Raw genomic sequence first — 12,500 nt, 5'->3', positions numbered from 1 at the left:
CGTGCCACCTGGTGTTTCTGCTGCAATATTTGCACTTCAGAGTTTAAGATATCATGACATTATTAAAGAGCTGCATTGCCAAGAGAAATTCTACGCACCTAATAATTATTGTTATGTACAGTGTATGGAGTGAGTCACCGAAGGAAGCCAACTACTTTACAATGCCATGATATAAAAGAACTCACAGACTCACGGGCGTGCCACCTGGTGTTTCTGCTGCAATATTTGCACTTCAGAGTTTAAGATATCATGACATTATTAAAGAGCTGCATTGCCAAGAGAAATTCTATGCACCTAATAATTATTGTTATGTACAGTGTATGGAGTGAGTCACCGAAGGAAGCCAACTACTTTACAATGCCATGATATCAAAGAACTCACAGATTCACGGGCGTGCCACCTGATGTTTCTGCTGCAATATTTGCATTTCAGAGTTTACGATATCATGACATTATTAAAGAGCTGCATTGCCAAGAGACATTCTACGCACCTAAATGTTATGTACAGTGTATGGAGTGAGTCACCGAAGGAAGCCAACTACTTTACAATGCCATGATATCAAAGAACTCACAGACTCACGGGCGTGCCACCTGGTGTTTCTGCTGCAATATTTGCACTTCAGAGTTTAAGATATCATGACATTATTAAAGAGCTGTATCCATTCTATATACCCATTGTTCTATGCAAAATGTTGCTCTTAAGAATGGAATCTGGCACACAGATTCAATTAATGATTACCCTTGAAACTGATCCGATAGTGCTTTCCATCTACGAAAATTCCATTTCTCTTGATGTCATCTTTTTGCTTGTTTAAATTGACAACAATTCTCTTAAGCTCCTCCCTTTACAAAGAGAGATGCAAGAGTTAGTTTAAGGTGATTCTTCAGATTGCATTACACATCCCTACTGCACAAGATTTTTGCATCATTAGTGTGCGCAAATGAGCATGTGCACGTAATGTACACAGCATACACGTAGGAGACTTCCCTAGAGCTAAGGTTGACAGCGAAATAAATGCTAATTTTTGCTTAAACAAGCACTGGTAGGTACTTTATTTATTGCATTAATCTAGTCTATAATTCATTGCCTTTCAACTGAATAAGTAAGAAAAAATTTTAATGTTAAGTAAAAAAAAATAGTAACTGCCGAAAATGTTTATTTAATACCCTTTCAATCGTGACCTAAATCTTATCATCCCTGTAAGACACACAGTAGAGAGGTGTTTTGTCAACTCTGATCCAAAGATGTGCATTTTTGCCAAAAAACATATCAAAATAATCATCAGTGTTCCTTAAACACAATGTATCCATCAATTGAGACTTTTTAATATTAACTCCCTGAGTTTGGCCGCTGATACCCTCAGTGAAACATAGCAGCATTCAGAAAAAGAAAACCCACTGAATTGGTACCGTTGCACAGATTTTTTATGCACGTTTGACGAGTTATGGCTCTTAAACAAGCACAGTACCATATGTTTTTCATCGCACATTTTGAATAACTGCATTATTAGGATCAACAACAAAAAATTTGGAAAAAATCTAATGTCAAGTGTTATTTCTAGGGAATCACCTTAATTTAGGCTAGAGTTATTTCCAGAGTAATTTCACAGATAAATTAGAAGGTTCCCATTTGTCTGATGGTGCAATATCAATAGAAATTGAAAAACACATAAGTAGTTCACTTTGGCCTAACTTTAGGGAAGGACTTTCAAAAGTTAATATTTAAACTGACCTTTTCTCTCTGCAATTGGCTATAGAAAGGGGCATGACTGACTTTGCACTCTGAGCTGAATGACACCCATCACCCAAAGGAACAACACCAAACGTCAACTGGTCTTTCCCTAAATACATGAAATTATTAGCTTATTGTATATCAATATCATTTATCTCTAAATAAAATCAATGCATTGCAAGTACTGAATATCTGTACCCTTTAAATAATTGTGGGGATGGAAAATGTTTTTCTTACTTTGAGTGAGATATTATGGTGTGACTGTTAAAACAAAAAAATAGGAAACTTTAGCAAACACATTTTTGAGAAGGAAAATAGAACTGCTTTTCGTGTGCTCTGACTTCAACCAACCATTTGGAAAGCCCTCGTTTCAGCATTTTAATCTTAATGCTTCTTGAAAAGATGTGTAGCATGTGCCAGGGATAAGAAATGTCAACTTCCCGTTGCCGTCAGTGCCTCAAACACGTCTATGCTTAAGTTCCCTATTAAAGTTTCTCTTCGCAATAGCTTTTCATTTGGGAGGTCATAATTTCCTGTGGTTTTACAGGCACCTTTAGTTCTATCCAAATGAAAGCTTCTAGATTTTATCTTTAACCTCTTTTAGTGTACTATACTCTTACTAATATTTTGGCCTGATACACTTTTACTGCTAAATGTACTACATAACCACTGTTGGAATGAAAATGTTTAATAAGCCACTGGTTACTTACCAAAGAAAGGGCGCCCATCACACTTCAAATTAAAGACCACTTCAGAGGAGACAAAACCATGCAACCGCATTTCTCTGATGACCCAAGTGACAATATTAGGAAGACTCACTTCATAGCCTGGTACATCAGGTGGAAGTTTCTGAAGACCAACCAATCTTCTGGTAACTTTAAACTGCTCTTGTTTTAATGCTACAATGTTGTTTTTGGTCAGGAAGATGGGCTCATCAGTTTTTTTCTTTAAAAAAATAATATAAATAAATAAATAAAAATAATAATAGTAATAATAATAATAATAATAATAATAATAAACGTAAGTTATATATTGATGTATTAAATTGTGACCATAAAATAAAGCAAGATATTACATCGAATAATGCACTGAATTGCTATTTTCTAAGGATGGGTTTTTCAAACAATGAACTAGGCTAGACCTAATTACTGCAATGACTGCATAAAATAAAGAAGTAAAACGGCAAATCATCGGAACTTTTATCTCAAAATTAGCTAGCTTCACTAAAAGCAGTTAAATGCATTACACACATTGGCAGAGCTGAACCTTGTGGTGTGGACATTGCCGTTGGGGAACTGCTCATCCAAATCCAGAGATAAATATCAATGACTTAATATAAAACATGCTGGTCACAAGAATTAAGGACATGATCAAGCAACATGAATTTGCTATATAATTTAGCATAATTTTCAAATTGAGCAATTTTGGCTCCCAAAAGGATAAGAACATTAACAATTATAGAATATAACATAACTTACCCCTGTTCTTCCAAGTTTTGTCAAATTGGTGAAGTCTTGCCTGCCTTTGTCTGAGATTCTGGATTTCAGCTTAAATAATACCATCACCCAATCAGGAACGCGCATGGATTGGGCTCTTGCATCCAGGGTCTCTTCTGACAGCAACTTTGAAAATGTTACACGTGCTCCCTTCTATTTTACCATTACGTCAAAAGCAGAACGTACTGCTTCTTGTGCCTTGGCACTGTCTTTACCCCCATTGACGCAACACTCTCCCAGGATGGATCCCAGGGATTCTCCTTTGGCATGACATATCCTGTTTAATTGTTTAACAACAGACCGAGCTCTTTCCCGGATTTTTCTTAGCTTAGTTTTCGGTGAGAGGTCTTCATCAACTTTGAGCTCCGATATCCTTCTTTTTCTCACTCCTTTCAATCGCTTGGGTGTTTCCTGTCTCGGGGATAATTGATTTCGAATATTCTTCTCCATGTCGGATTTTGGCGGGAGAACGCGAAGTTTTGGCGGGCTCGGTGTTGCAGGCGGAGTGAGGAGATCTTCGGCATCTTCGTTCTTGAAAGACTTGAGCTTTTCGTGCAAACTTAAAATCACTTGAGAAGCTGCGGATAACTGGTTTTCGATAGCTGAAACATGTGATTTTAGCTTAATCAATTCAGAAGTGTCTGTCCTTGAGTTTTCGAGGTCTAAATCGAAGGCCTTTGCGTTCAGCAGCGATACCACTGATTCAAAATATCGGGATTTGATAAATGGGCAATCTTCTAATGCTCTTAATCGAAGAATACCGAGGATAAGGCCAAAGGCGGTCGCCACATGCACTTTGTCGCTTCGCAGTCCTTTGCTGTGAAACCATTTGCTGGAGGCGGGAACTCCATCCTTCCCACGTAAATCTTCAAACGACACCAGAGCATATTCCTCGTGAAAAAGCTTTGCTGTAGCCGAGGAGCAAAACGTGGATGGCTTCGTACAACATAAATTTGTGTTCAAGGCAAACCAAGTCTTGCCAGGGTTCAAGAAGGCAGAGAAGACTTTGTGTATCGTAATATCGGATTTATCGATCTCCGCAATTCCGTCGCTGCTGCTTTCCATATTGACACGGACAGAATGAAAGAAACTTGAATAGCAAATGAGCCTATACATTTTCAAATTTGGCGCGTCACAGTAAGAGAAATTCCATATAAAGCATAATTCACCTGCTGTGTTGGTTAAATTTTCTCTGAGCGCCATCTTGCTATAAACATACTACCGCAGATCAACCAACGCTGGCACAATAACAAATCTGGGTCCCAGGGCCCCTGGGGTGCCATCTCTCGCGCACGAATTTTTGGCCGAGTGATCAATTTTTGCCCTCACAAGAGAATGGAACTAGGAAATATTCAAAATGACCTATTCTCCACAATTCTCCACTTCCCTTGCTTCGAACGCTCAGGGCATGGTGAAGGTCAGGTGTCACGGTAAAGAATGAGTTGTGTGTAATTAAGGGATATATAGTCAGGAGGCCGTTGTCAGCTAAGGTTTTGCGTGGCCTACGTGTAGCCGAACCGTTTCTGAACGGAGAAAACAGTTTTCTCCTTGTAGGGAAGGGTACGGACAAACGTAGTCACCGAAGGCCAGGCACTAGTGAAGTTAAAAAGAGTTAGTTGAGTGGAAAACCTTGCGTTGTTCCCCATTGTTGTTTGGCGTCATGTTAAATAATAGGTCAATTAATTACGAGAGATCATTCTCTCCAATTTTTCCCTGCAAACTTGGTGGATAAAATGCAACAACAACAACAATAGCCGTCAGCAAGAACAAACAAACAAGCCAAAGCCGCGGCCCAACAGTGTCTGCAGCGTAGGAGACAAGCAAGTCCGTGTTTCTTTATATTATTCTTAAGTACAAAAAAGTACAACCGTTGAACTTCGACAGATCTCCAGTGACATTGAGTCGAATTACAAACAGCCCATTTCCGAAGACTGACACATTTAAATGTCAGTGGAGTTGTCTTCAGCGCAGCTATGTCTCAACCAGATAAACCGCTAAAATCAAAAGCAGATAGGTATTTTTCTCGCCCACATTATAAGGAAGAGAAAAAAAATCAGAAAAATGAGTGGAGACGAAGGCAGAGGGAGAAAAAAATAAGGCAGAAGCGAGCAGACAGGCAAAAGAGACGTGCACGTGGTCAGGAGGAAAAACGCGATGTCAGCCAGTTTGCTCAACGCAACTTTCCCAGTGAGAAAGACAAAGAAGCCAGGTTGAACAGAGTGCTGGTAGATTTGGGTGATAAAAGTGACAGCCGAGCGACACTACAATTCGACAAAAATGGCGAGGCACAGAACGATGAGAAGGCAGGGGCTGAGAATGAAGGGCGCCGAAGGGACAAAGTGCAAGGACTTGAACGTAGCAGAGGGCGACAAATGTTAGAGTTATCGCTTAAAAGGAAGAGGCCAGAAATTTCAACTAAACTGGATGAACAGCCTCGCGTTTTCAGCAAATCGGCCAGAGTTGGAATGTCCACACGAGCTACAATTACGATCCCTGATCAGACATATCTGCCAATGGTGCGAGAAATCTGCTCGTCACTCTTAGTTAAAACTTCCGATGAGCCGATAGGCTCAGGGACATTTGGAACTGTCTATTTGGCTGAATACAGAGGCATGAAAACGGCAGTTAAAGAAATTAAGAAAAGAAAGGACTCGCCCGAAGAAACTGAACGATGTCGACGCGAGGTTCTGCACGAGGCTCGAATTCTTCAAAGTCTCGGCGACCACCAAAATCTCCCATTCCTTTTTGGTGTCTGTACAACGATGGAGCCATTCTGCCTCGTTCTTCAATTCTATAGCATTGGCGGGAAAAGTACTACCCTCCATGAGGCTTTGAAAAACCGGCGACTAAAAAAAGATTCAACAGCCCGTGTTTTTTATGAAATTGCTGAAACTCTCAAATATATGCACAACAAGAGTATCTTACATAATGACTTGAAAACAAACAATGTGTTGATGCATCAGGGAAACTCGGGGGAACTTCATCCAGTCGTAATCGATTTTGGCAAAAGTAGAGCTATAGCCAAAGCAAAGGGATATCGGAGAGGTGACGTGGATTACCTTGCGCCGGAAGTGAAAGCGGGCAAAAGGGAAAGTACGCAAAGTGACATTTTTTCTTTTGGCAAAATGCTTGAAGCAGCGGTTCGAGGGAGAAGTTTTCTTCCGACGTTTTCGGAACTAATCACCAGCACTACTGCAGTGGATGCCTCAAAAAGGGCATCGGTTATTGAGGTTTCACATGAACTGACTAAGTTTTATACATGAATGTAATGATTGACCTGGATAAGAACTTAGTCAGAGGAACACAAAGGATTGTTGGTTAAATGCGCTGTTCACTGCTTTGTTTAATTTTGTAAATTAAGTAGGTAATTACTAAAATGTACTCCGAATGAAAAAAAAAACCAAGAACGAGGTGACCATGGTATGCGACTCTAACAGCGGCGGCACCAATGCGTTATCAACGAAACAACATTCATCAGGGATGGTAATGATAAATATTTTCGTATCTATCTTTACAGTAAGTAGTCTGCTGTATTTTCTGCGGTTTTTACTAAGAAATGTTTTTTAGGCTACGCATTTATTTTTCAGTATAATTCTTCCGGTTACATTTAAGTTCAGAGATTTGCAGACAGCCGTTGCTTTTCGCGTTTGACTTTCCCTCACTTTCCTTAATAAAATGGACCTCTCTGCTATGATCTCTGTTGTGACATTGCGAAAGTTGAAGGTCACGTGCAATTTTGTGGAGGATTCGCGAGCTGAGAAAATATGCTGATCTCTGGTGTGTTTCATTTTAATCCCTTTTAAATTACTCTACCCCCAGAGGCCGCCTTTATCATGTTAAAAAATGTGACGCCTTATCTAATTACTGACGACAGATTGTTGGCCAGAATGTTGATAAAATTAATTGCTTTTCGCAGTAGGACGTTCATTACTAATTGATAGAAAAACTAGCGTCCTTAGCAACTCCGGCGTCATGTGGTGTGCAAAAAAAAGTCGTCTGCGGGTCCTCATGGGCTAGCGTCAAAACTCCAAATAAAGTTGTAAATGTAGCGAGCCAAAATTACCGCGTTTGTAAATGCTGTTTCAGTGTGAAGTATTATCGGGAACAGGCAAATTTCTTTCAAATGGTAAGCGCTCCCTGGTTGCGGCTGGTCACGTGACTACCTATCCATCCAAAACCGCAGGGTGGGTGGGTACTCAAGTAAATTTGGTCGAGAGGACGATAAAATAGCATCCGGGGGAAGGTGAAGTTGAACAATCGTTGGTTTCGAAATGGCGCTCGGGTTTCTGAGATGTGTTCAGAAGGCGTTACTTTCGGCTGGCTATGACGATATAATTTTGAAAGTGAAACAAGTCATTTGCCTGGAAAGTTTATATTTAAAGAAAGATTTAGTTGCTGTTCTTCCTACCGGCTACAATCAATCCTTAGTTTTCCAAGTTCTGCCTCGATTGTTGAAGGAAAGAGAGGAAATACGTGCAACTACGTCGGTAACAAAGTCTGTAGTTTTAGTTGTTTCACCTTTGAACGCTTTGATGTATGACCAGATGTCTAAATTGAGCGCGAAAACTACTGAGTCAAGCGACATACCGCTCTCTCCCTGCCTTAGTAAATTTGTTACTGTGACAATCAAAAACCCTGTTACCCCACCCTTCCAGCAGATTTTTTTACCACCCTATTCTGGGTGGTCACTTGACCAGCCGCAACAAGGGTCTTTCTTCCACCGACCAAGGGAGGCAGATAAGAGAGACCCTGGGAACGAGGTTGAGGGATGGGATGATAGATGAAGTCATAACGCTTGTGACGTCATTTCTGGTAACGTCAAATTACGTCTTTTACGCAAAAAATACGCGTTGCATGACCCCGTGCGACGTATGATATTTAAATCGGGAATCTTTACAATTTTTTTCAGCTACATTTGTCTTTACAAGTTTGAAGCCAAAAGTTAAAAGTCCTTTAAATTCCCTCTTCAGCGAAATAAAATCAATCGACATCTTCAACCTTCGCGATTTGACGCAAGTACACAAGACCTCACGCAACCTAGGCAAAAAGTCAAAAAACGCGCGAAAAAGATGTTATTGGCATTGCAACATTTAATTTGATTGGTTTATTTTGGACCAATCACATTATTGCTTAAATTATAATCCGTCAGAAGCAACGAACGGTTTACTGGAGTTTAAAAACTGTTCGATTGTTATTATCGATGTTAAAATAACTCAAACAACACAAAGTATTTCTGCGGCATCTCTGCGAAAACGTCCATTTCTTCAAGTATCTTCAAGTACGCAATTTACTGATTTTATTCAGTTCTTTCTTGAGCTGCATTGGCATGCTAGATTTTACAAGAGAGCTCGCGAAAAGCTTCCACAGAAGTTGCCTCAAACGCCGCCGAAGTTTAATTTAATATTCCCCGGTTATCGCTGGATTATAGGCGGCTTGTTATCCCATGTCACTTTTGACCATTCAGAATACTGCTTTCGGGGACGAACGCAGAGAATTAGAAAATTAATTAAGAGTTACCTGGAAGTCGAAGTTCGGCTTGAGGGATCAGGTGAGATTGTACTGCACATGCGTACTTCATTCAGTCTTCAAAGGAGTATGGCTTGTATTTATCATATAAAGATAATACGGGGGGATCTCTGCTAGGGTGGGCACCTGATCCCTCAAGCCTAAGATGACGTAGAAGAATCTCAATCAAACGTCGACTTCCAGGTAAGTCTTGTTTAATTTTCTAATTCTTCTAAGTTATCGCCTTGAGGGATCATGTGAGATTTTGAAGCCATGATAAATGCAGACTAGAACACATCAATGCAACATAAGCTCTTTAATCTTAGCCCAACCTGGAAAGAACATGACATGAAATCTTATCACATGCTTGAGTACAATGATCAGTTAACTGTTACTATCTTCAACTTCACTAAAAGGCTGCAGTCTCAATTCAGGCCATATAGATTGCTTCAGCAAAAGTATTTTTGTGTTGAATAGGAACACAATAATGTTTAGCAAAAGTTTGCTTGGAGGACCATCCCCCTTTGCTAAGTATAGCCAATAGAGGGGCATCTGCCAGTGAAGCTGCTAAGGATGAAGCACTTCATGTACTATGCGCACTAAATCTAGTTGTGTCGATGCCAGCGAGGTTAAGCATAGAAATTATCCAGCGCCTAAGAGTACCAGCACTGACAGTATGATGAGGCTTCTGGTATGTCAAGAACAATTGCCCGACTATTGTTTTCATCACAATACGTCTTATGAATAGGGCCCTCTTTGTTAGAACCTGCAGTACTTTCAGTATTGAGAGAACTTCTCTGGTCTTTCTGCTGGTCTTTGTCTTTCTGAGTTGTTGTAGGCTTGGCCATTTTCGTTTAGGTCGCAAAGGTGCTGCCCCGAGCATGCGGTCAACTGTCTCGGTGAAAATTTTCGATTCTCACAACAATATTTCCACTATTTCCCAAACAAGGGCTCATCCAAGTGCTCGTACGAGCAGTGATAGTTCTGTGCGGTCGTTGTAAAATCTAACGCCCGTAAAAAAGGCAAGGAGAATGCTACGATGTTTCTGCTGTCCTCGAAGTACAATTACGCGTACCGCACTGAAGTATGCATGCGCACTGCAATCTCACATGATCCCTAAGCTGATGACGTAGAAGAATTCAAAAAGGGGTGGCTTGCAAGCAGGGTCTTTTTTCCCTACCCTAATCTTCTCGCAGCTACAAAAGAGCCCGCTCGCAGGCTATTCCAATCGTCACCGATGTGTTTACCGTCATCTCCCTCCACCACTGGACCTTAACTTGCACAATAGTTTTATTTTCATTTGAGGAATCTTGAGTTGGTCGACGTATGATCGCTCTAACAGGAGAAAAGTTCGTGATTACGCGATCTGTGGGATAGCTTTTGACAGGTGTTGAGCGAGCCTTGACCTTTCGGCGAAGAAAATGATCCTTCTAACAGGAGAAATAGGCTCAGGTGAAATAGGCTCTACTGTAATGTCAAGTGCCTGTACCTTCTTCTTGACGGAAAGTCCTGCTTTGAAAATCTCCTCGTCGAGTTCTCACAAGTTGGTGCGAAGTCCACGCGTCTTTTGTAGTTAACTTTCTAAGGCACTGTTTAAAGATGATGTGAGATGCACAGTAAATTGTAAGGAAAGAATTTGCACATATGCATTATATTTTCCCTCGACCTTGCACCAAATTTCTGTCCCTTGGCTTTTCGATTGAGGAAGCATGTTTAGATTTGTTTTGACTGGAATTACCCCGCTAAATTTTTGAACTGCATAAATCACCGCACACATTATGAGATCACGGTTTTTATAACAACCAATCAGAATTTACTCGTGCAATGCAAACTGTGAGGCAGCCAATCAAAGTTCCCCAGTTTCCCAAGATCTTGACAAACCGGAACACGATTAGCGATGGCGTTACGCAGACGTCCCTTTTCCTCGTGCAACAAATGAAATAGGAAAGGTCTGCACGCAGGCTACTCTACCAGTGAAAAGGTACGAAACAATACAAGTGTGAAGACAAGTTAAATAGGAAAAAAGCTCACTTCCGGTTGCCGCCTGTGCCTCAAAAACGTGCAACCGGAAGTGAGCTTTCACTCCAATCCAAATAGCTCGTCGACTATTTGTAGTGAAAACACGTTTTCGATATTGAGCACGCGCTCTTGGAAATTTAATCGACCTTCCAATCCATTGCACGTACTATGAACTCGTCACTCGTAAAGCTCGCCATCGTATACCTAACAGCACAAATGTTTCATCAATGGGTAACCGACTCGTCCCGGCGGCCAATACAAACTTTGCCTGTTGTTTCCACAAAGAAACATTTGAGAAAATTCACACTAAGGGAAAGTTATACTTTAGAAAACGTGTAGAAATGGAATGAAACCTCCATTATAGCAGCTAAAAATTCTACTGAATAATCATTGGACATATAGTAGGAAACAATGTATTATTTACGTTATGGACTTAACCACAGTTTCATCGACAAGAATCGGCACGTGAAACTTAACCTCCTGTCAGAGTTTGAACTTCTCCTTAACCAAGTTAGCTCAAGCATTCCTGTTTGCCAACATGAAGATTTCAAACATTTCCTCCGTGTCCATTCTAACCTCTTCCACCAAAACATTTTCAGCACATCTGACTACACTTACAAAGTCTTACATAATCTAGCATCAGATCCCGACCTGGTGGTCCTCTCTGGCGATAAAGATTCATCTGTCGTCATTATGCAACGCGCCTACTACGTCAACAAACTTGAAACTATGATCGAAGAAGGCATCACTAACGGGAAATACATGGTGACTGAGGACAACACACTAAAAGACCTCAAATCTTTTCAAGATTGTCTGACCCGAAACTTTAAGTCACCTCTACCACTGAATAAGGTCAAACCGACATCAAACCAGCCGGCTTTCCTATATGGGACTGCGAAAACCCACAAATTCCAGAACTATGAGCAAATAACGAAGGATAATCTGAAACTCCGACCGATTGTCAGCACTTGTGGAACCTTTTATTACGAAACCGCCAAGTTCCTAGCCTCTTACCTACTTCCTCTCACTGAGAACGAATACAGCATCAAAACTACCACCGATTTCGCTGAGCGTCTAAGTAACAGAACTGTTGATGATGATGAAGTATTGGTCTCATATGATGTGTCCTCTCTCTTTAATGAAGTTCCGCTTGATGAAACCATTGACCACATCATTCATGAAATTTACACCAACAACAAGCTACCACAACTCAGCTCAAAGTTACTCTTCAGAGGCCTGCTCTGCAATGTCACCAAGAACACAGTTTTCAGTTTTAATGGCAAGCTATATAAACAAATCGATGGATGCGGCATGGGCAACCCACTATCTCCAGTCCTTGCAAACATTTTCATGGCTAAATTAGAAGCTCACGTAGTCCGACCTTTCAACCCGCCATTTTATGATCGGTATGTTGATGATTGTTTCTCTAAGAAGAAAAAGAACGAGCCTGATACTCTATTCGAACGACTAAATCGCTACCACCCTAACATTGTTTTCACTGTCGAGGAAAACCCCGACCATTTTCTCGATACTGCCTTTAGTTATACCAACAAGTTCAATTGCAGCGTCTTCAAGAAACCGGGGAAACTACCTACACATTGGAAATCTGAGGTCCCTACCAAGTGGAAAGGAATTGCATCACTAGCGCACTCCACAGAGCCAAACGCATCTCTACCGATTTTGACAAGGACATAAAAACTCTAGAAACTTCTTTCATCAATGCAGGTTATCCGAAACGTTTTATTTCGC

General features: G+C 40.7%; 2 protein-coding genes across 3 annotated transcripts in view; one reads left to right on the top strand and one right to left on the bottom strand.

Annotated features, from left to right (window-relative positions):
- The window catches only part of LOC138000591 (uncharacterized), a 4,041-nt gene extending 699 nt beyond the window's left edge, over positions 1–3,342 (bottom strand). Inside the window, exons 1-4 of the mRNA XM_068847121.1 lie at positions 3,210–3,342; positions 2,442–2,676; positions 1,732–1,840; positions 739–842 (exon numbers count right to left, since the gene is read on the bottom strand). Of these exons, the coding sequence (XP_068703222.1) occupies positions 739–842; positions 1,732–1,840; positions 2,442–2,676; positions 3,210–3,314 (553 nt within the window). The 5' untranslated portion in view covers positions 3,315–3,342. The remainder of the gene's footprint in view (positions 1–738; positions 843–1,731; positions 1,841–2,441; positions 2,677–3,209) is intronic.
- The window catches only part of LOC138000590 (pancreatic triacylglycerol lipase-like), a 66,952-nt gene that overhangs the window by 47,909 nt on the left and 6,543 nt on the right, over positions 1–12,500 (top strand). The gene's annotated exons all lie outside the window — the stretch shown is intronic.

Source organism: Montipora foliosa, chromosome 4 (genome assembly GCF_036669935.1).
Source record: "Montipora foliosa isolate CH-2021 chromosome 4, ASM3666993v2, whole genome shotgun sequence".
Taxonomy (NCBI): domain Eukaryota; kingdom Metazoa; phylum Cnidaria; class Anthozoa; order Scleractinia; family Acroporidae; genus Montipora; species Montipora foliosa.
Note: the sequence above shows the minus strand (reverse complement) of the source record. Positions and strands in the feature narration are given on the sequence as shown.